The sequence below is a fragment of the Muntiacus reevesi genome, chromosome 2, assembly GCF_963930625.1.
Source record: "Muntiacus reevesi chromosome 2, mMunRee1.1, whole genome shotgun sequence".
Taxonomy (NCBI): Eukaryota; Metazoa; Chordata; class Mammalia; order Artiodactyla; family Cervidae; genus Muntiacus; species Muntiacus reevesi.
This window is the reverse complement of record NC_089250.1, coordinates 228,455,140-228,480,205: the sequence shown is the minus strand read 5'-3', so window position 1 is coordinate 228,480,205 and position 25,066 is coordinate 228,455,140. Positions and strand designations below refer to the sequence as shown.

General features: G+C 36.8%; 1 protein-coding gene across 1 annotated transcript in view; it reads left to right on the top strand.

The window, feature by feature from the left end:
* C2H16orf87 (chromosome 2 C16orf87 homolog) overlaps nt 1-25,066 on the top strand; it is a 32,700-nt gene that overhangs the window by 6,285 nt on the left and 1,349 nt on the right. Inside the window, exon 3 of the mRNA XM_065920472.1 lies at nt 19,020-19,202. Coding sequence (XP_065776544.1) covers nt 19,020-19,202 — 183 coding nt within the window. The remainder of the gene's footprint in view (nt 1-19,019; nt 19,203-25,066) is intronic.

The window sequence follows — 25,066 nt, the reverse complement described above, 5'->3', positions numbered from 1 at the left end:
AAAGAAGTTTGTATGTTTTTGAACCCCAAATAAGAGTATATTGATTACAGATGTATATGTGAGCACCTGCTGTATGCTAGGCACTGTCCTAAGCCTTGGGTCTAAAGTAGTGAATCAATCTACTCTCAAGGCAGGTTCACTGCTGTCATAGATCTTACTACATTCCTGTGGGCAGGAAATAGAGAACAAATAGGGAGATATCAACTTGTAATAAATGCCTTGTAAGGAATTAAAATTGAGTGCTACGGTGTCTGACTGTAAGACTGCTTTTAACTTAGTGATTGGGGGCTTCTCTGTTCAGTTCAGTCCAGTCAGTCAGTTGTGTCTGACTCTCTGTGACCCCATGTGACCCCATGGACTGTAGCACACCAGGCTTCCCTGTCCATCACCAACTCCCAGAGCCCACTCAAACTCATGTTCATCGCGTCAGTGATGCCATCCAACCATCTCATCCTCTGTTGTTCCCTCCTACTCCCACCTTCAGGGTGGGAGGGGTCAGCATCAGGGTCTTTTCCAGTGAGTCGCTTCTTTGCATCAAGTAGACAAAGTATTGGAGTTTCAGCATCAGTCCTTCAAATGAATATTTAGGACTGATTTCCTTTAGGATTGACAGGTTGGATCTCCTTGCTATCCAAGGGACTCTCAAGAGTCTTCTCCAACACCACAGTTCAAAAGCATCAATTCTTCAGTTCTCAGCTTTCTTTATAGTCCAGTTCTCATATCCATACATGACTACTGGAAAAACCATAGCTTTGAGTAGACGAACCTTTGTGGGTAAAGTAATGTCTCTGCTTTTTAATATGCACTCTGGGTTGGTCATGGCTTTTCTTCCAAGAAGCAAGCATCTTTTAATTTCATGGTTGCAGTCACCATCTACAGTGATTTTGGAGCCCCAAAAATAAGGTTTCTCACTGTTCCCATTGTTTCCCCATCTGTTTGTCAGGAAGTGATGGGACCAGATGCCATGATCTTAATTTTCTGAATGTTGAGTTTTAAGCCAACTTTTTCACTCTCCTCTTTCATTTTCATCAAGAGGCTCTCTAGTTCTTCTTTGCTTTCTGCCGTAAGGGTGGTGTCATCTGCATATCTGAGGTTATTGATATTTCTCCCGGCAGACTTGACTCCAGCTTGTGCTTCATCCAGTCCAGCGTTTCTCATGATGTACTCTGCATATAAGTTTAAGCAGAGTGACAATAATAGGGCTTCTCTGAGAGGTGACATTTTAAGCTGAGACTGAATAGGAACACGGCAGCAGGGTAGTAGCCTTGAAGAAGACCATTCTTGACAGAAATTGCAATTGCAAAAATTCTAAGGTTGTTAAAAGTTTGATATATTTTAGGAACAGAAGGGCCTGCATGGTTGCAATGTAGACAGTAAAACCAGGAGAGTGTTTGAGATGAGGCCAGAGGGATAAGCAAGGGCCAGATTATTTAAGGCTTTTAAACTAGAGTAAGATTTTGGTTTTCTTACCATGTGAGAAATTATCTCTGGGAGGTGGAATGAGAGTAGGGGACGGTGGCATGCTTTGATTTGCCTTTTAGAAAGATCATTCTGACTACTATCTAGAGAATAGTTTGTGGGGTTACAAGATGGAAGTGAGCTCTTGAAGTATGTTAACTGAGTAAGGGTGCTGGATTAGACAAAGAATAGTTATAGTAGGAGATGATTCAGGATTAATTATATTTATGTCTGTGGGAGGCCTGTTTATCCTAGGTCTATGGAGAGATGGGTGGAAAATTGTTTATTTTTTTTTAAGATTACTTCCTTCCTTCATTTTTTAAATAATTATATTTATTTTTAGTTGACTTAGTGATTGCTTTAGAATATTGATTTGATTTCTGTCATACAGGAAGATGAATTAACTGTAGGTGTATATATGTTCCCTCCCTCTTGAACCTCCTTCCCTCCCTATCCCACCCCTCTCGGTTGTTACAGAGCCCCAGTTTGAGTTCCCTGAGTCATACAACAAGTTTCCATTGGCTGTCTATTTACATATGTTAGTGTGTATGCTTCCGTGCTACCCTCACTATTCATCTCACCCTCTCCTTCCTCTCCCCTGCTCTTGTCCGTAAGTCTGTTCTCTATGTCTGTGTCTCCATTATTGCCCTGCAAATAGTTTCATCAATACCATCTTTATAGATTTCATATATATGTGTTAATATATGATATTTGTTTTTCTGCTTCTGACTTACTACACTCTGTATAATAGGTTCATCCACCTCATTAGAACTGACTCAGATGCATTCCTGTTTATGGCTGAGAAGTATTCCATTGTATATATGTACCACAGCTTTGTTCATTCATCTGTTGTTGGACATCTCTTGTGTCCTAGCTATTGTAAATAGTGCTACAATGAACATTGAAATACATGTGGGTTTTTTTGGTGTTGATTTCCTCAGGGTATATGCCTAGAAGTGGTAATTGCTTGGTCGTATGGTAGTTTTATTCCTAGTTTTTTAAGGAATCAACATACTGTTTTCAGAAAGTTGTTTTAATTCCATTTCTGCCTCTGAGTTTGCTCCTTTTCAACATGCTAATGGATATACTACTAATTCATTAGTTCTTAAAGACTGTTGCTGGATAGGGTTAAATAGGATTGGGTTATATAGGGTTATATGGAGTCAGTTATATAGGAGAGAGCTTGTTAAAAATTGATTTCTGGTTCTTGCTTCCTAAGAGTTTGATTCAAGGAATGGAAACTCTGGAATGATTCACTCAGTAGATTTGCTGGGAAGGCATGTCAACTCATTTCTGAGTCTCCAAAATGAGTAAAACATGTCCATGCTGTTAGTGGGACAAGTATGTTTATTTTATTTAATTAATTAATTAATTTATTTTTATTTTTTTCGTTTATTTTTATTAGTTGGAGGCTAATTGCTTTACAGTATTGTAGTGGGTTTTGTCATACATTGACATGAATCAGCCATGGAGTTACATGTATTCCCCATCCTGATTCCCCCCTCCCACCTCCCTCTCCACCCGATTCCTCTGGGTCTTCCCAGTGCACCAGGCCCGAGCACTTGTCTTATGCATCCAACCTGAACTGGCAATCTGTTAATATACATGCTGATAATATACATGCTGTTCTCTCGAAACATTCCACCCTCGCCTTCTCCCACAGAGTCCAAAAGTCTGTTCTGTACATCTGTGTCTGTTTTTCTGTTTTGCATATAGGGTTATCATTACCATCTTTCTAAATTCCATATGTATGTGTTAGTATGCTGTAATGTTCTTTATCTTTCTGGCTTACTTCACTCTGTATAATGGGCTCCAGTTTCATCCATCTCATTAGAACTGATTCAAATGAATTCTTTTTCATGGCTGAGTAATATTCCATGGTGTGTATGTACCACAGCTTCCTTATCCATTCGTCTGCTGATGGGCATCTAGGTTGCTTCCATGTCCTGGCTATTATAAACAGTGCTGCGATGAACATCGGGGTGCACGTGTCTCTTTCAGATCTGGATTCCTCAGTGTGTATGCCCAGAAGTGGGATTGCTGGGTCATATGGCAGTTCTATTTCCAGTTTTTTAAGAAATCTCCACACTGTTCTCCATAGTGTTTATTTTATTTTTAGTCAACAAATATTTTTGAGATCCTTCTGTATACCAGTTATTCAGGTGAGAAATGAGGTAAGGTAGAAACGTAATGCAGACAGTGAAAAGGGTCAGATGCTACAAGTGTTAAGAAGTTAGACTCAACTGAAGGAGAGGGAAGGCTTTAGAATGACTCCCAGATTTCTTATTGGGATTAGTGGTTAGAAGGGGACGATAAAAGGAAAGACAGGTTTTGAGGGAAAGATGAAGAAACTAGATTTGGATATAGTTGTGAAATACCATCTATGTAGATTTTTTTTTCCCCCAGTTGGAGATATAATCTGAAGCTCAGGGAGTAGCCTTAGCTAGAGATAAAGGTTTCAAATAATCATGGTTGTTGACATCGTGGGAATGGATGAGCTAGTTTTACAGTCTATAGGGAAGGAAGAGAACTCTGGCAGACTCCAGTCTTTATGGGTAGAAGTAGGTAGGGAGGTCCTGTCAACTAAGAAGAAGTGTCAGCTGTAGGAGAACAGCCAACGGTGGTTTTTACATGAGTCAGGGTGATAAGTGAGAAGCAATTCATTATTATTTTACATTTGGCATTTCCTAAGATTCTGTTGTTTCATAAATTAGAGTAGCCTTGTGGCCTTGAGGTGCAGATGAAACGTTGAAGCTTAGAAATCCTAGGGAGGAGGAGGAAGAAGAACCAGCAAAATAAACAGAAAGAATAGAAAGGACAGAGAAATATCAGGGATAGACTTTGCTATCTAACAGGCAAGTTGGGCCATGAAGTACAAAACAAAGCAGGGCAAAGGCTGACAGAGAACACACTGCTCATACCAAACACCCTCTTCCAACAATAGCAAGAGATGACTCTACACATGGATGTCACCAGATGGTCAATACTGAAATCACATTAATTATATTCTTTGCAGCTGCAGGTGGAGAAGCTCTATAGTCAGCAAAAACAGGACTGGGAGCTGACTGGCTCGATCATGAACTCCTTATTGTCAAATTCAGACTTAAATTGAAGAAAAATAGGGAAAACCACTAGACCATTCAGGTATGACTTAAATCCCTTGTGATTATACAGTGGAAGTGACAAATAGATTCAAGAGATCAGATCTGATAGAGTGCCAGAACTATGACAGAGCTTTGTAACATTGTACAGGAGGTGGTGATCAAAACCATCCTCAAGAAAAAGAAATGGAAAAGGCAAAATGGTCGTCTGAGGACACCTTACAAATAGCTGAGAAAAGAAAAGTGAAAGGCAAAGGAGAAAAGGAAAGATACATGCAGAGTTGCAAAGAATAGCAAGGAGAGATAAGAACACTTTCTTAAGTGAACAATGCAAAGAAATAGAGAAAAGCAGTAGAATGGGAATGACTAGAGATCTCTTCAAAAAAATTAGAGATACCAAGGGAACATTTCATGCAAAGATAGGACACGATAAAGGACAGAAATGGTATGGACCTAACAGAAGCAGAAAATATTAAGAAGAGGTGGCAAGAATACACAGAAGAACTATACAAAAAAGATCTTAATGACCCGGATAACCACGTTGGTGTGATCACTCACTGAGAGCCAGACATCCTGGAGTGTGAATGAAGTCAGGTGGGCCTTAGGAAGCATTAGTACAAACAAAGCTAGTGGAAGTGATGGAATTCCCGCTGAGCTATTTCAGACCCTAAAAGATGATGCTGTGAAAGTGCTGCACTCAATATGCCAGCAAATTTCGAAAACACAGCAGTGGCTACAGGACTAGAAAAAGTTACTTTTCATTCAAGTTCCAAAAAAGGACAATGCCAAAGAATGTTCAGACTACCATACAGTTGCACTCATTTCGCGAGGTAATGCTCAAAATCTTTCAAGCTAGGCTTCAACAGTTCGTGAACTGACAACTTCAGATGTACAAGCTGGATTTAGAAAAGGCAGATGCTTTCCAATTTTGGTGCTGGAGAAGAGAGTTCCTTGGACTGCAGGGAGATCAAACCAGTCAATCCTAAAGGAAATGAACTGTGAATATTCATTTGAAGGACTCATACAGAAGCTCCAATACTTTGACCATCCAATGCAGAGAGCCGACTCATTAGAAGAGACCCTGATGCTCGAAAAGATTGAAGGCAGGAGAAGGGGAGACAGAGGATGAGATGGTTGGATGGCATCACTGACTCAGTGGACATGAGTTTGAGCAAACTTTGGGAGACAGTGAAGGACAGGGAAACCGGGTGTGCTGCAGTCCATGGGGTTGCAAAGAGTTGGACATGACTGAACAACTGAACAACAAGCTATGCTATAGAACCAGAGGAGGAAAGGGTTTTAAGAAGGGCTGTTGTTTAGTCCATAACTTGTGTCCAACTCTGCGACCCCTTGGACTGTATAGCCCACCAGGCTCCTCTGCCTATGGGATTTCACAGGCAAGAATCTTGGAATGGGTTTCCATTTCCTCCTCCAGGGATCAAACCCACATCTCCTTCATTTAACAGGCAGATTCTTTATCACTGAGCCACCAGGGAAGCCCTTAAGGACTAACAGTAATCAGAGCCTGGAAATCAGTTTGGTATAGTACAGACATGAGCTATATGTTGTTACATGGAAGATCTGGCTTCAGATTCAGATTCTAGTTTGGTAAGTGTAACAGATTAATTAACCTCCATGAGCAGCTGCTGTTTACTTGTATATACGTAGATTTATAGTACCAACCTTAGAGGACTGAAGTGTAGGTGAAGTGCATATGAAAATGTCTAATGTAAAGAACTATCACACAATTGCATTCATCTCACATGCTAGTAAAGTAATGCTTAAAATTCTCCAAGCCAGGTTTCAACAATATGTGAACTGTGAACTTCCAGATGTTCAAGCTGGATTTAGAAAAGGCAGAGGAACCAGAGATCAAATTGTCAACATCTGCTGGATCATCGAAAAAGCAAAAGAGTTCCAGAAAAACATCTACTTCTGCTTTATTGACTATGCCAAAGCCTTTGACAGTGTGGATCACAACAAACTGTGGAAATTTCTTCAAGAGATGGGAATACCAGACCACCTGACCTGCCTCTTGAGAAATCCGTATGCAGGTCAGGAAGCAACAGTTAGAAATGGACATGGAACAGCAGACTGGTTCCAAATAGGAAAAGGGGTACATCAAGACTATATTTTGTCACCCTGCTTATTTAACTTATATGTCAAGTATATCATGAGAAATGCTGGGCTGGATGAAGCACAAGCTGGAATCAAGATTGCTGAGAGAAATATCAATAACCTCAGATATGCAGATGATACCACCCTTACGGCAGAGAGCGAAGAAGAACTAAAAAGCCTCTTGATGAAAGAGAAAGAGGAGAGTGAAAAAGTTGGCTTAAAGCTCAACATTCAGAAAACTAAGATCATAGCATCTGGTCCCATCACTTCATGGGAAATAGGTGGGGAAACAGTGGAAACAGTGGCAGACTTTATTTTGGGGGCTCTGAAATCACTGCAGATGGTGACTGCAGCCATGAAATTAAAAGACACTCCTTGGAAGAAAAGTTATGACCAACCTAGACAGCATATTAAAAAGCAGAGACATTAGTTTGCCACCAAAGGTCCATGTAGTCAAAGCTATGGTTTTTCCAGCAGTCATGTATGGATGTGAGAGTTGGACTATATAGAAAGGTGAGTATCGAAGAATTGATGCTTTTGAATTGTGGTGTTGGAGAAGACTCAGAGTCCCTTGGACTGCAAGGAGATCCAACCAGTCCATCCTAAAGGAAATCAGTCCTGAGTGTTCATTGGAAGGACTGACATGGAAGCTGAAGCTCTAATACTTTGTCCACCTGATGGGAAGAACTGACTCATTTGAAAAGACCCTGATGCTGGGAAGGACTGACGGCAGGTGGAGAAGCGGACAACAGAGAATGAGGTGGTTGGATGGCATCACCGACTCAATGGATATGAGTTTGGGTAAACTCTGGGAATTGATGATGGACAGGGAGGCCTGACGTGCTGCAGTCCATGGGGTCGCAAAGAGTAGGACATGACTGAGCAACTGAACTGAACTGAAAGTGAAGTCACTCAGTCGTGTCCAACTCTTTGCAACTCCATGGACTGTAGCCTTCCAGGCTCCTCCCTCCATGGGATTCTCTAGGCAAGAATACTAAAGTGGATTGCCATTTCCTTTTCCAGGGGATCTTCCCAACTCAGGGTTCGAACCCTGGTCTCCCGCATTGTGGGCAGATGCTTTAACCTCTGAGCCACCAGGGAAGCCAACTGAACTGAATGTAAAGAAAGCTAGATATGTTATACGTACATAAATACTAATTTTTATAATTAAATTTCTTAAAAGTAAGATTTGCCTTGGCTAGTCCATTATGTATAGGGAATTGAGATGAGTTTAATTTTTTAAAAAATCTCCCCAGTTTTATCAAGTTTTAATGAATGTTATCAGTAGGATCTAGAACATTTCAGTTTTAATTAGCAGAGAATTTATAGGAGAAATGAAAATGGCTAATATACACCTGTAAAGATAATACTGACAAGCAGTTTTTGGTGAGAATAAGCTCAATTTGTTCCAAATCTTTAAATTTGGTTTTTCACATGGGTGTTCTGGATGGTTTAGTGCATCAAGAGTGCTATTTTGCACTTAATAGCAATGGATATACCTTTTTCCTTTATACATTTTTTGTTTTAAAAACTGTAAAGAAAAAATAAACTCGAAATCTAAATGAGATACTAGTTTATAGAAGACTTCCTCTAAAGGTAAGAAAAAGACTGAAAACAATAAGATATTGGGGTAGCTCAATAATACTTAACTGTTAATTTCTCAGTGAGTACAAGCTTTAGGTTAAGCAACAACCTCCCCATTTTTTACTGGGGGAAGGAACAAAGGGATAGAAATATTAAACATAATTTTTAAATTATTCTCTAAGTTCACAGGGAAGGGCTGATAAGTAAGCAAAATCTACAAATTGCATACTGACTTTTGTTAAGAAAGAAAAATGGAGAAATGATTATCACTAGTACCTTTGAGAAATCCAAAGTCACTCAACATTAATTCAGTAGTAAGTTATCCTTAACTCTGAATTACTTGACAGTGAAGATTTGGTATTGTTATTTCAGAAAAATTGTTCATTACAATTTTATTCCTGACTTTTTAGGTCCACAGCACAGCTGTCATTCTAAAATTTCTTTCCATTGTGCTATAAGGACGATCTCAATTTTTCTTATATAATTTTAAAAAAAACCCATGTGTTTTTATTTCTGGAACTAATTTTCTAAAAATTGTTTTAGACCTGAAAAAATCTTCATGAAAGATACATGGTGGTACATTTCCTATCTTCCATTGGAGAGTACCTTTACTTTGTTGTTGTTGTTCAGTAGCTCCAACTCTTTGCCACACATGGACTGCAGCACACCAGGCCTCCCTGTCTCCCATGATCTCCTGGAGTTTGCCCAAGTTCATGTTCATTGCATCAGTGATGCTGTCCAGCCATCTCATTCTCTGATGCACTCTTCTCCTTCTGCCCTCAATCTTTCCCAATGAGGGAAAGATTTTTTCCCTTGAGGGACTTTTCCAGTGAGTTGTCTGTTCATGTCAGATGGCCAAAATACTGGAGCTTCAGCTTCAGCATCATTCCTTCCAGTGAATATTCAGGATTGATCTCCCTTAAGATTGACTGGTTTGATCTCCTTGCTGTCCAGGAGATTTCCAGGAGTCTTCTCCAGCGCCACAGTTTGAAGGCATCAATTCTTTGGCATTCTGTCTTCTTTACAGTCCAGCTCTGAGAACTTACATGACCACTGGGAAGACCATAGCCTTGACTGTATGGACCTTTGTCAGCTGAGTAATGTCTCTGCTTCTCAACACACTGTATAGGTTTGTCATTGCTTTCCTGCCAAGAAGCAATCATCTTCTGATTTGTACTCACAAATTGCCTTTACTTTGTACTCACACTTAAATGTCATTGTCATTCTTCCTTGTTACTCAGTAAGTCCTTTCCATATGAAGGCTCAAGTCTTCAGCTTAGGGAAATATTCACCTATTTCTTCTCCCCCATTCTGTTTTCTTTCTGGCATGCTTATTGGATAATTGTTGTCAGGATCACCATCCACAGAAAACCTGACTGACACTGGATTGGACAAACAGTTTACTTTTCCTTTAGTGAAGAAAAACGAAGTTGACATTACAGTTGGCCCTCTGCATCTGTGGGTTTCCATGTTTGCAGGTTCAGTCAACCATGGGTTAAAAATATTCAGGGGAAAAAATTCCAAAAAGTTCCAAAAAGCATAACTTGAATTTGCTGTGCCCTGGTATTTACGTAGCATTTATATTGTATTAGTTATTATATCTAGAAATGACAGACTATACAGGTAGATGTGTGTAGATTTTGTGCAAATAATGTACGATTTATATAAGATACTTGAACATCTACAGATTTTGGTATCTGTTGGGGGTTCAAAAACCCTCATTGGTACCAAGGGACCACTGTACAGGACTGTTCAGTGTTGTCCCCAAGGACCTAAGCTCTTCCCTTTCTTGAGAAGATTTGGCTTTCATGCTCATTGTTGTTCAGTCACTAAGTTGTGCCCAACTCTTTGTGATCCCATGGAATACAGCACACCAGACTCCTCTGTCCTCCACTCTTTCCCCGAGTTTGCTCAAATTCCTGTCCATTAAGTTGATGATGCTATCTAACCATCTCATCCTCTACTGCCTCCTCCTCTTTTTTTCTTCAATCTTTCTCAGCATCAAGGTCTTTTCCAGTGAGTCAACTCTCGTCATCAGGTGGTCAAAGTATTGGAACTTCAGTTTTAGCATCAGTCCTTCCAATGAATATTCAGGGTTAATTTCCTTTAGGATTAACTGGTTTGATCTGCTTGTAGTCCAGGGGACTCTTCAAGCACCACAACTCAAAAGCATCAGTTCTTTGACTCTCAACCTTTATGGTCCATCTCTCACATCCGTAACTACTGGGAAAACTGTAGCTTTGACTATATGGGCCTTTGTTGGCAAAGTGATGTCTCTGCTTTTTAATACCCTCTCTAGATTTGTCATAGCTTTCCTTTCAAGGAGCAAGCATCTTTTAATTTCATGGCTGCAGTCACTGCCCACAGTGATTTTGGAGCCCAAGAAAATAAAATATCACTGCTTCCACTTTTCCCCCTTGTATTTGCCATGAAGTGATGGGACTGGATACCATGATCTTAGTTTTTTGGATGTTGTGTTTCAAGCCAACTTCACTCTCCTCTTTCACCCTCATCAAGAAGTTCTTTACTTCCTCTTCATTTTCTGCCACTAGAGTGAAATCATCTACATATCTGAGGTTGTTGATATTTCTCCTGGCAATCTTGATTCCAGTTTATGATTCTTCCAGCTCAACATTTCACATGATGTACTCCGCATATAAGTTAAAAAGCAGGGTGACAGTATACATCCTTGAGTACTCCTTTCCCAATTTGGAACTAGTTAGTTCATGCTCATTGTTACAAAGTAATTGTTGTACATCCAGGCATCCCCTAAGTATTCTAAACAGAAAGAAGAGAGACAGACACAGGCAGGACAAGCAGCCATGTGCTGTGCTTAGTCGCTCAGTCATGTCCGACTCTTTGCGACCTCATGGACTGTAGCCTACCCGGTTTCTCTGTTCATGGGGATTCTCCAGGCAAGAATACTAGAGTGGGTTGCCATGCCCTCCTCCAGGGGATCTTCCCAACCTAGGGATCATACTCCTTAAAAAAAAATAATAAAACTTCATGGAAACCTTATCCAGTTCCACTTATATGTCATTAGTCAGAACTAAGTTTCATGGCCTCTTCACCTGCAGGAGAATCTTGGAATGTGTATATTTTAACTGGGCACATTTCCCTCTTGACTAGAGCAGGATTCTATTCTTAAGGAAGAGGGGGAGGATGAATACTGGGTAGATAATTACAAATTATATTATAGATGAGTATTAGATTTCTTTGATCTTTCCTGTATTTCTCTTTCCTTATTGTCATATATTCTGTCTTCGTTTTGTTCCAGGAAATTTCAGTGTTTTCCTTTTCTCATAATGGACATGCCTGAATTCTGTGTTCAGACATGTCCATTATTTGTCTTTTTAAAAATTTAAAAAAAAAAGTATCTTTTTGGCTGCATTGAGTCTTAGCTGTGGCACATGATCTGCTCTCTATTTGTGATGCGCAGGCTTAGCTGACCTGTGGCATGTGGAATTATAGTTCCTTGACAGGGGATCAAACCTGCATCCCTTACATTGGAAGGTGGATTCTTAACCACTGAACCATCAGGGAAGTCCCTATTTAACTTGTCTTTTGCACTTTGTTATTAGCAGTTCATTTTGTTTTTTAATTTCTTATTTTTCATTGAATCTTATTTTTTCATATCTTTTATTATAAAATTTAGTATTTTAATAATTTTAAATTATATATATTAGTGGCATTGAATACATTCATTATCATGTGCTTAATCATCACCATTATCCTTCTCCAGAACTCTCTTCATCTTCCCAAACTGAAACTCCATACACATGAAACAGTAACTCCCCATTTTCCTACTATCCCCATATCACACCCCAGACTGCCTCTATTCTTCCTGTGCCTGTGAATTTGAATTTGACTACTGTAGTTATCTTCTTACGTGGAATCATACAGTACTTGTCCTTTTGTGTCACATAGCATAAGGTCTTCGAAGTTTATCCATGTTGTAACATGTGTCAGAATTTCCTTCTTGAATAATATTTGATGGTATGTACGTACCACATTTTGTTTATCTCCTAATGCATTGATGGGCACTTGAGTTGCTGTCACCTTTTGGGTATTATGAAAAATACTGCTGTGAACATGTGTGTACAAATACTGCTCAGTGCCCTTCTTTCATTTCTCTTGGATATATGCCTGTATGGGGAAATGCTGGATCATATAGTAATTCTGTTTAATTTTCTGAGGAAGTGTCATGGTGTTTTCACTGTTTTTCTTTACCACCAGCAATGCACAAAGTTTCCAATTTCTCCACATCTTCAGCAACACTTGTTATTTTATGTGCCTTTCCTATTAGCCATCCAGTGGGATTGAAGTGATGTCGTGTTGTGATTTTAATTTGCATTTCCCTTATGATTGGTGATGTTAAACATTTTTTCATGTGTTTATTGGCCACTTGTCTATCTTTGAAGAAATGTTTGTTGAAGTTCTTTGACCTTTTTTTCATTGTTGAATTGTGGAATTCCAGAATTTTTATTCTGGATGTTAATTCCTTACCTGATACATTTTTGCAAATATTTTTTTTCTTTGATTTCATGAATTGCCTTTCTGTTTTGTTGATAGTGTCCTTTTGACATACAGAAGTTTTTAAATTTTAAATGAAATCCAAGTTGTCTAGTTTTTATTTTGTTGCTTGTATTTTTGGTGTCCTATCCAACTATGGTGTTGGAGAAGACTCTTGAGAGTCCCTTGGACTGCAAGGAGATCCAGCCAGTCCATCCTGAAGGAGATCAGTCCTGGGTGATCATTGGAAGGACTGATGCTGAGGCTGAAACTCCAATACTTTGGCCACCTCATGTGAAGAGTTGACTCACTCGAAAAGACCCTGATGCTTGGAGGGATTGGGGGCAGGAGGAGAAGGGGATGACAGAGGATGAGATGGCTGGATGGCATCACCAACTCGATGGGCATGGGTTTGAGTAAACTCCGGGAGTTTGTGATGGACAGGGAGGCCTGGCGTGCTGTGATTCATGGGGTTGCAAAGAGTCGGACACGACTGAGCAGCTGAACTGAACTGATCCAAGAAGTCACTGGCAAATCCACTGTCATGAAGCTTTTCTTGTTTTTCTTTTTTTTTTTTCCCTAAGCCTTTTATGGGTTTAGCGGTTATATTAGGTCTTCAATCCATTTTGAGTTAATTCTTGTAGTTAGTATAAGGGTCCACTTGCATTTTTTTGCCTCCAGATATCCAGTTTTCCCAATTACCATTTGTTGCAAGTTCTTTTTTTTCATGGCTATTGTTCCTGAAAACCATTTGACCATGGACTTATTTCTGGATTTTTTATTCCGTTGATCTGTTTGTCTCTGGTAATGCAGTACCATATTTTTTTGATTACTGCAATTTTGCTAGGGAAAGTTTTGAAATCAAGAAGTGTGGTTCTTTGTTTTGTTTCAAGATTGTCTTTCTATATGGGGTTTTGAGATTCCATATGATCAGGATGGAGTTTTTTGTTTCTGCAAAAGAATGTTAATGATATAATACTCTCTGAAGGTATTATCTGAAATATTTTAAGATGTTTTTGTTTCCTGAAATACCTTTGTTCCTTATGGGTTTTGCTGTTGTTGTTGTCTTTTTTTAGTCTTGACCAGGGATTTAACCTGAGCCTCAGCAGTGAAAGCACAGAATCCTAACCACTAGACCACCAGGAAACTCCCTGTTCCTCATGTTTTATCTTGTTCCTTCTCTCTAACTCTTTTTATTTTCCTCAAATAGCCAGTAATCCTTAATTATCTGTTGATACTTGTAAATGAAGGCTTTGGTTTATCAGTGTAGATAACTTGCATGAATATCGTACACTTAAAAAAATATATTTATTTATTTATTCATTGATTCATTTTTGACTGCACTGGATCTTTGTTGCTGCACATGGCATATGGCTCTTCCAGACCAGGGATTGAACCTGTGTCCCCTGCATTGGCAGGTGGATTCCTAACTACTGAACCACCGGAAAAATCTTCTTGAACTGTCTTGGAGGTCCATTTTGACATCATCTTTTTAGTGTATAATTGGAAGAAGTTTATTTTTAGTGTGTATTTGGAAGAAGGTAATGTTTGAGGTTCTGTATAATTGGAAGAAACAGACTTTTAGATGTCAGTTAGGTAAGCTGGGAGATGCTGTTGGAATCCATGATTGCCAAGATAAGAAAAGCGTCATTCTGAGGCAGAATGTGAAATCCTTTTTAGTGTTTCTTTTTTATAAGGAACTACTTTTTTTTGTTTATTTCTTATTTCTAATGTGTGTGCCTGCTCAGTCGTGTCCAACTCTTTGTGACACTATGGACTGTGGCCCCCCAGGGTCCTCTGTCCATGGGATTCTCCAGGCAAGAATACTGGAGTGGATTGCCATTGCCTCCTCCAGGGGATGTTCCCGACCCAGGGATTGAACCGAAGACTCCAGTGTCTCCTGCGTTGCAGTTGTTTTCTTTACCACTAGCACCACCTGGGAACCCCTTTCATATTTCTATGATATGGAAGTTCAAAGTCCCCTTGAACATTGCTTGGTTCTGAAAAGCTTTATTTCTTTGTGTCAGTTGCTTTGTATACATAGGCCCAACTGTCCCACAGTAGTTCTAGAGTTATTCAGATGATCACTCTGTGGCCTACTCTTCCTTACTATACTTTTTGTCCTATCCTGGGAGTGTCTTTGGGAAGAACAGCTATCCTTTCTATAGAAACCATTTCATAGTCTTATTTTGAATTTTAGTTTCTTCTTTTCTGGTTACTTAATCAGAATCTGTCAGTTTGCCAGCTTGCTGGAATTCTGTAATTTCAGATTGCTAATAGCACTATTTCCTGTTTCAAGCCCTGCTGATTTATTTTCCTTTTTCCTTTTACCCATGTTTATTTGCATTTCAATAGAATTTTTGAGAACATAGTGAGATAAATGCATGTACTCAGTCTAATTTTGTTTATTTAGCACCACTTAAATGTGTAGTTAATGTTCTAGTTTCTGTGAATGAGACAGACAAGTGTCCCAACTTTCATAGAGCTTATACTTTGGTGGGGGAGACATATTGAGCATGTATGTAAATAAAAAACAGACTATAGTAATAGTAGAAGAAGAAAGTAACTTGGGCTTGGAGACTTGGAGTGACCTGTAAATTGACATCTGAAGGAAATTTAGCCTGTCTCATGAAAAGTGTTGGGAAGAGAGCTCTAGGCAGAAGGATTAGCAAATGTAGAGCCTCAAAAGGAGGAAGGAACTTGTTTTAGAGGAAGACATGTCTGGAGAGTAGTGAACAAAATGGCTAGTGGTATGAAATGAGATGGATGAGAGGTGAATGTCAGGTCTTATAGTAGGACTTGTAGTCTTTTGTCAGGAAATTTGACTTTATTTTAAATAAAGTGAGAAGCCTAATGAAAGATTTTAGAAAAGGAACTTATAGAGTCTGGTTTTTTCTTAAAGGTAATTTTGGCAACTGCTTAGGGAATATGTTCGGTTTGGATGTTGCCCACAGAAGTGGGAGAAATGAGGAAATTGTGGATATATTTTGCACAGAGTACCTGTGGACTTTTGTGATGATGGAAGAAACAATCTGAGTCACAAATGACTAGGTTAATTTGGCTTTTGTAACTGTTGGTGCTATTTACTATTATAATGAAGGTTGCAGGAGGGAAAATAAAGAGTTATTTTTGGGGGCACTTTTGAAATGCTTGTGAGTCATACAAGTGAAGCTGTCAGGTAGGCAATCTAGAGCTTTGGGAAGAAGTCACAGCTGAAAGTATGAATTTTAGACCATTAAAACAGCAACAATGTTTTGGGTTCATGGAGTATCTGAGTTCAGGACAGAGTCCTAGGACTTTAATATTAGAGATGAAAAAGAATCTGCAGGGAGGAGAAGACCCCAAAGGAGATAAAAAAGGAATGGTTGGTATGATGGGGAGCCTGGAGAACCTGAAAAATCAGGGAAATTGATTTCAAGGAAAAGAGTGGTCCTCTTGAATTTTTGAGAAATGGTATTTAAGATGATTAAAGAGAGATGTCAGTTAGATTTGCCAACAGAGGTTTTTGTTCTTGATGATCCTTTTCATTGGGTTGGGGACTACACTGGAATGAAGTGATGGATGAATGGGAGGTGAGAAACTAGAGGCAGAAAGTACAGATGCTTCTTTTTTGAGAAGTTGGCTATGAATAAGTTTGCAGAGATGAGTGGGTAGCTGAAGGAACAAACTTAAATTCAGTGCTAAACTCTAAAAGGCCTACTGTAAAAAGCTTTACCAGTTACTATTTCTTTCAACTTTTAATTTTTTTCTTATATTTTATTTAAACTTTTTTTTAATATTTTAAATTATGAAAGTATGATAACACATTTATTGGAGACTTGGAAAATACAGATCAAAGTTACATATAGTTCCACTATGTATTACAATTATTTTTTAAGTAGATAAATTAAGATTTTTTAGGTGGAGTTTCTGCATCAAAGTCTCAAAAATTAATAGAATGAATAAACAGAAAAATAGAAGGATATAGTAGACTAGCCTTATGAGCCAATTCAACATAATTAAGATTTATACAATTTTCACACAACAGCAGGGTACAAATTGTATTGAAGTTCCTATAGACTATACACCAGGAGACCCTGGAACATATCCAGGGACATAAAACGAGGTGCAAAAATTTCATCGTCTAAAAGTATTGAAATCAGACAGAGTCTATTATTCTCTTATAACTGTGGAATTGTGTTAGAAATGAATATTAAGAGATACTTGAAAAGAGCCCACATATTTTCAAGTGCAGTGTGACATTAACCAAGAGAGATCTTTGTCTTACCCATTGAAAGCCTCAAGAAAGTCAAAAGACTGAAAAAACACAGGGTGATTGTGGAGAAGAAAACATTTAAATGAGAAATTAATATAAAAAATAATTTTAAAACCCCATATTTGTGGAAATTAAATGCCCACTTTTAAATGATGGGTGTATCTAAGAAGCCGTAAGAAGAAAAATTAGAAAATATTTGTAAAGAATAAAGATGAAAAGAGAAGTTATCAGAATTCATTGCATGTAGCTGAAACTGGTCAATCCAGTAAATACAATGTGATATCTTGAATTAGGTATGAAAACCAATAGTGGACATGCATAAAATTTTGTGAAATTTGAACAAAATCTATACTTTAGATAATACTGGACTCACATGTTAATTTCCTATTTTTTTAAATAACATCGTATTTTATATTTTCAGAATTGGATTAGAAATTTCAAGCCTCATTTAAAATTGTTTTTTTAAAAAATCACTAAAATAATAAGCTTTCTGCTTTTAGCAGTAATACTAGATGCCATAATAAATGGAATTGTATCAAATCAATTTTATTTTTCAGAAATTCTAAGCATACACTGTCACATCCACATCCATTTCTTCTCTTATATATCATTTTAAAGCAAATCTCATATAATTTCAATTATAAATATTTCTCATTATATGTTTCTGAAAGGTTGACCTTTAAAAGCTGAAACACAGGGCCTTCCTTGATGGTCCAGTGGCTGGGACTCCATGCTCCCAATGCAGGAGGCCTGGGTTCAATCCCTGGCCAGAGATCTAGATCCCACATGCTGCAACTAAGACCTGGCACAGCCAAATAAATAAATTTTTAAAACTTACATGCAATAAAAAATAACACTAATTCTGTAATACCAAATATCCAACTGGTATTGAAATTTTCAGGTTTCTCATAATGGTTTTTAAAAATAGATTCCAAATAAGGTCCTCACATTGTATATGGGTGATACCTCTTTTGACTCTATTATTTTCTTTTTTATTCCTTGCAAATTATTTGTTAAACTAATAACTTTCTTACAGTCTGGAATAATTAAATGTTCTTGCATTATCTGGTGTATGTCTCATTTGAGACCTGGAATTAACTAATTTTCTAAGGATATGGTATTTGGAAATAGCTATTAATATTTTACTTAAATTTATTTTACTTTATAGTAGCCTATTGAGCATACTTAATTTATATAGCCTTTCAATTTTTTCCCTTTAGTGTTTGGGATATGAATTTTCTTATTTGTTTTGCCCCTTTACCACCACTATTTTAGGCATTTGAGGAATTTTCTTTCTTTTAAAGTCAGATATGTATTAAATTTATTATTTGTCTTACCCAAACTTTTAATCTGTTTGGAGTGAGAAGGAGTGGCTCCTTGCATTAATTAAATCACCATGTTGAGTAAAGTTACTCTATTGGATTCTAATTGGGATAAATATGCTCTTAGAATGTCAGAAATGACCTTATCTGTAACTAAAGTGAAAACTGCTTACTTCCCTAGTGTTTTTATGTTTTCCCTAGATACCTTGTTTGTTTTTTTCCGTAACATTAATATAGTATCGCTAAGGTCAGTTTTACTTCTGTGTATTTTATATATTTCAATCTGTGATTTGGGTAGGGGGAAAAAAGGAATGGAATATTTATTTATTTTCCTTTTTAATACTTCACCATTTTTAGCTTAGAAACAGAGAAAGGAAAAAAGCAGAAAGGTTGCCTTGGAATTAAGTGAATTTACAGGGCTGAATAATCAAATAGAGATACTTGTTTTCTAATATTCCTCCTACCTTATATGTTAATATGGATCTGAATTCTGTTGTTTTTTTTTTTCTGCATGGATTTGAAGGGCATATATGTTATGGATGTAATCTTATAAAATATGCAAGGCAGCAAACTCTAGCGCTATTTAGAAAGAAAAAGAAAGCAGTGTGAACATGGGCAGACAGTTCTTGCTTAAGCCGTAAAATATGTCACTTTTATTCATCCATACAGAAAACAAGCATGAGGCCAAGAGGAGGCGAACAGAGAGAGTTAGGCGAGAGAAGATCAATTCTACAGTAAATAAAGATTTAGAAAACAGAAAGAGGTCTCGAAGTAACAGCCATTCAGATCATATCAGACGAGGAAGAGGAAGACCTAAAAGTGCATCTGCCAAAAAACATGAGGAAGAAAGAGGTATGAGTAAATCCAAGCAGTTTTTTCCCCCCCAAGTATTAAAGTTTTCTAAGATCTTAATTAGATAGTAGTGAAGAAACTATTTGGTAGGCATTGAACTCCTGGATTTAAAATTCCAACTTATATTTTAGTTTGTAAAAGCATTTTCTCTCAGGTAGATACTTGTTTTATTTTTTAAAAAATCCATAAATTTAATTCTTATTGGAAAAATAAAGGCTTAAGTTAGGTAAATTCACTTTCTTATAAACTGATGATAGTAAAGTTCAGAGACAATAATTTGTGTATGACATCCTGAATAAGTCTGTTAAAATGGTTATACTTTTTTAAAAGATAAATCTAAGTTCTGTTAAGATTTATTTCAAACTATTATACTGTGAGTTTTAAAAATTTACTATTGAAAGTGTTCTTCAGTATGAATTTTCAATGTTCTTCAGTATCCAAAAGCTAAGGTGAATTCTTCTTGGATAGTAGGTGAATTCTTCTCTGTCTAAAGCATATTCATATTCTCCTTATAGATTTTCTCTTTTCTTTGGATAAGTAGTGTGCCTACCAATAACCATCAACCATGATGTTTTTAACCATCAAGTTAAACTTCAACTTCTTTTTCTTTGATTTTTGTTTATCTTTTAAAAAACCTTTTATTGTGGAAAATTTTTTAAATTACACAAAAGTGAAAAGAATAGCATAATGAACTTCCATATGCCCATAATTTCAAGCCAGTAATTAAATGAAAAAGAGAGTTGCTTTTATAATTATTTTAAAATCTCTTATCAAGTAAATCAACTGTACTTCAATTAAAAATAAATAACAATGTTATTATACATCAAAAAAACCTCTGTTAGAATAATTTCATCTTCAGTGAAATGCGTTTAAAATTTCTTATGTTATTTGTGAGCTACACTTTGCTTTTTCAGGCATTCAGTCTTAAGTATTCAGGTATTCACTCGTAAATATATTTTAGATATTGAGAATTTCTTACCTGTTCACCATTTCTCTGTTTTGTGTGTTTCTATTTGAAAAAAATTACTACTGTTAGTGTAAATAACTTCATCTTTATAGCTTTTATCAAAGTTAAAGATTTCTTAATATCATAGGACTAAAGAATTAAGGTTATTAATGTCTTTGACTATATTCTGTGAAGACTGTGCTTAGATACTCCTTAATCCCTTGGCTAATTTCACTACTTATTCTTTTTTCTTCTATTATACTGATCTTCCAGAGAGTTTGAGTTTTCTTCTCAGTTTGAATATGTTTCTTTAATAATGGGGTGAACAGAAAATATATGCCAAAGACTGTTTCAAAAGGGAAACTAGGTAAAGGAAAGTCTAACAGAGAAAAAAGAGAAAAGGAAAATACTGCTTGGCCCAGAAAACAACATTCTTTACAGTTGAAGTAAAGGGAACATAATCCAAAGAATGGAAAAGGAATGCCTCTGGTGGTGGGTCAGAGGAGATGAGAAAATAGATAATGACAGTCTTTTCTCTGGGGAAATGAAGACTCTGTAGTTGTTCTGGTACTCACTGTGCAGGTTTGAATCTTTTATTTTATGTTAACTTGAAAACAGAAGCATTTATTTGGCTAAATTCTTTTTTCAGATATTTTTAGTTTGTTATAGAAAAGTTTTAAGAATGCTGTTTCTAGAATAAGATATACTTTTACTACAAACAAGGAAGACCTCAAAGCAATTTTTGTATAATAAAATGGAATCTTTTAATGTAGGTCAGGAACAGGGGCAGTCAGCAAGCTTTTTATGTAAAGAGCCAGATAATATTTTAGGCTTTCTGGGCTATAAAGTCTCTGTCAAAGCCACTCTGCTCTGTCATTGTGTCTGGAAAGCAGCCATAGAAAATATGTAAATGAATGGGCATGGCTGTGTTCCAGTAAGACTATAAAAACAGGTTGCAGACTAGATTTTGCTCTTGGGCTGTACTTACAGTCCCTGAAGGCACACCATGTTTTCTAAATATAATACTGGTGGGAAATGTGAGCATTTAAAATGTCTATATATTTTAGAATAGACTTCTTTGATATGCTTCTTATTGTTTAGTAGTCACTTAAATTCAGTATTTTTCCCTGCTCATAGGATGCTTAAAGAATTTGAAGCAAGCTTTACCTTTATTTTAATAAGGAAAACCTTACAATGTGTCTAAAAGCACATTTTTAATTGACTTTATTTTGTATATTTTGAAAAAAATAGAAGAATGAAAGGAAATCTTTTTAGACATCTAGGTAACAACATTATCATAAAAGCCAATCATTAAACTTAACTTTTGGTTTGTTTAAAATAAGTCTTCATTTTATATGTGGGGGTATGATTATTTTAGATATTAGTAATGTAACAGTGACATTTTCACTGATTAAAATTTATTAGCCAATTTTGAATATCTTATTAATGAACATAGAGAATTAAGGTAGACTTCAAGTTAAAGATGGTAGATTGAATAAACACATCTAGCTCTGTGCTCGCCCCAAACCCTAGTAAAGTAGGAAAGGGACTCTGTTTTTTCAAGGGCAAAGTTCCACAAGGAGAGGGAATAGGAGAAGCCGCAAAATTCTGGAAAGTAATAACTTCTTTAGTAGATCCAAGAAACCTAAATTGTAAGCGCCTTTGAGAAAAGCTAAGAAAGAAACCTTTTTTTGTTTTACATCTTCCTTAAGGTCAGCAATTTTTTGCTTGAGTTATGTCTGGAAGTGTAGAGGTGATTTGAAAGTCTTTTTTAATACCTTGCTAGGGCTTTTTATCCTTTAATAAAAGATAAGGCAAAAGAGAGTTTCTGGTTTCAGAAATACCAAGCATCATTGAGGGCAGGGCTATCAAATTAAAATGAGGAAAGTTAGGTAAAAATTAGAGATGGTAAATATTGAGTTCTCCAGTCAGGCTTTCATAAAGGAAAAAAAAAAAAGTAACTTGGATGAGTTTTTGCAGGGTGAAAAGAAAATGAAAACTTCCATTAATATTCTTTGTAAGAAAAGTTACAGTAGTAATGAAACAAAAAGGAATTTCCTTTTTCTTAAAAGGAAATTGAAGATGTCAAAAAATTACCTGGGAAATGAACTTTAAAGTGAGAATCTTATATATATATGTGTGTGTGTGTATATATATATATATAAAATATGATATATATATAAAATATATGATATATATATAAAAATGAGAATCATATATGTGTGTATGTGTATAGATATGTCTATATGATTTGCAAAAATGTCAAACTTTAACAGAAATCTGACAGACAAAATTGAAGAAGTGTACCAGAATGTATAGCAATAGGAAAAGAGATTAAAAATAGAATAGAAAACATAAGAAATTTAGAGGACCAGTTTGAGGTCAACATATGTAAATAATTGATGTTGCAGAAAAAGAACATAGAAGATGAAGGAGAAGGAAGCCGTCAATGAAATAATTCGAGTAATTTTCCCAAACCTGAAGGACACTGAATTTCTGTATTGAAATACCTCACCAAATTAAGTGGATGATTAAAACAAGATATTATGCAAAATTATATCATCATAAATTATCTCCCTTTGGTTAAAAGGAAAATCCTTCAAGTGTTCAAAGGAGATAATCAAAATGGTACAGTGAAATACTCTCCAGCAAGGAACAAACTACTTGTGTATGAACAACATCAACGAACTTCAAAAGCATGTTGAATGAAAGAAGCTAGACACAAAACAGTACTTACTGTACAGTGCCATTTATATGATGTTCAAGAACAGGCAAAATGAATCTATGGTGGTGGAATAATATTTCTGGTAGGGTGGGGAGGGGTTGACTGGAGAGGAAAATGAGAAATTTTCATATCTTGATTGTGGTGTGGGTTATCCAGTTGTATACTTAAGATCATATATTTCATTTTATGTAAATTAGCAATAACTTAAAAAAGAACTATAAAAAGTGTTATAGAATTTTCTTAGCAGTGGCACCAGTATTTGGAATATAGTATTTTGCCTTTAAATACTAAGAGGAAATCTTCAGGTCTTTAACTTAATCACACTAGTAACTAGTGTGAAGAAAGACTCAAGACACTTTCTAATATTTAGGATCTCAAAAAATTTGCTACCCATACTCCCTTTCTCAGGAAGCTACTGCAAGATACATGGCATCAAAATGAAGAAGTAAACCAAGAATGTATCCTGAACTTAGAACACAGGGTCCAACTCAAGAGAGAGATGAGAAGAATCTCCAGCATGATGTTGACGAGAGAGCTCAACGTGATAATTGTGCAGTAGGCCTAGAAAGCAACCATGTCAGATTGAAGTATAGCAGAAGACTTTCTTAAATAATTTCTTCAAGAAGATAAAATTGATATATGTAAACATTCTGAAAGATTTATCCAACTAGAAGAGAATTTGGGTTCAGTTAGTAATGAAAACTAAGCAAATGAAGAAAGAGAATCTTTTCAGGGAAAACAATGTACAGGAAAAGTGAAATAATTTATGTAATGAATAATGTAAGCACAATATCGATCTCATCAAAATGATGATATAACTATAATGGGAAGATATGATTTTAAGAGTATGATGGCAAGAGGCAAAAAACAATAAATCCTAATTTTTCACAGTGGAAAGTCAGTTTATAATGCCTGAAACCAGAAGTCCAAGATGTTGCATCAGATAAATGCTGTTAAAGTGCTGCAGTCAATAGGCTAGCAAATTGGAAAACTCAGCAGTAGCCACAGGACTGGAAAAGATCAGTTTTCATTCCAGTCTCAAAGAAAGGCAATGCCAAAGTATGTTCAAACTACCGCACAATTGCACTCATTTCATATGCTAGCAAGGTAATGCTCAAAATCCTCCAAGCTGTGCTTCAATAGTATGTGAACCAAGAACTTCCAGATGTTCATGCTGAATTGTAGAAAAAGCAAGGTAATTCCAGAAAAATACCTACTTCTGCTTCATTGACTACGCTAAAGTCTTTGACTGTGTAGATCACAGCAGACTGTGAAAAATTCTTAAAGAGATGGAAATACCAGACCACCTTACCTGCCTCCTGGGAAACCTGTATGCAGGTCAAGAAGCAACAATTAGAACTGGACTTGGAACAACGAATTGGTTCAAAATTAGGTAAGGAGTGCGTCAAGGCTGTAAATTGTCATCCTGCTTATTTAACATATGCAGAGTACATCATGTGAAATGCTAGGCTGGATGATTCATAAGCTGGAATCAATAACCTAAGATATGCAAATGACAGCACCCTCATGGCAGAAAGCGAAGAGGAACTAAAGAGCCTCTTGATGAAGGTGAAAGAGGAGAGTGAAAAATCTGGCTTAAAACTCAACATTCAAAAACTAAGATCTTGGCACATAGATGGGGAAACAATGGAAACAGTGACAGAGTTTATTTTCTTGGGCTCCAAAATCACTGCAGATGGTGACTGCAGCCATGAAATTAAAAGATGCTTGCTCCTTAGAAGAAAAACTATCACAAACCTAGGCAGCGTATTAAAAAGCAGAGACATTACTTTGCCAACAAAGGTCCGTATAGTCAAAGCTATGGTTTTTCCAGTAGTCATTTTCAGATATGAGAGTTGGACCATAAAGAAGACTGAACACCAAAAAATTGATGTTTTCAAACTGTGGTGTTGGAGAAGACTCTTTCGAATCCCTTGGCCAGCAAGGAGATCAAACCAGTCAACTAAAGGAAATCAACCCTGAATATTCATTGGAAGGACTGATGCTGAAGCTGAAATTCTTAATATTTTCCTGACGTGAAGAGCTGACTAATTAGAAAAGACTGATGCTCGGAAAGATTGAAGGCAGAAGGAGAAAGGGACAACAGAGGATGAGATGGTTGGATGGCATCACTGACTCAATGGACATAAGTTTGACCAAGCTCTGGGAGATGGTAAAGGACAGGGAAGCCTG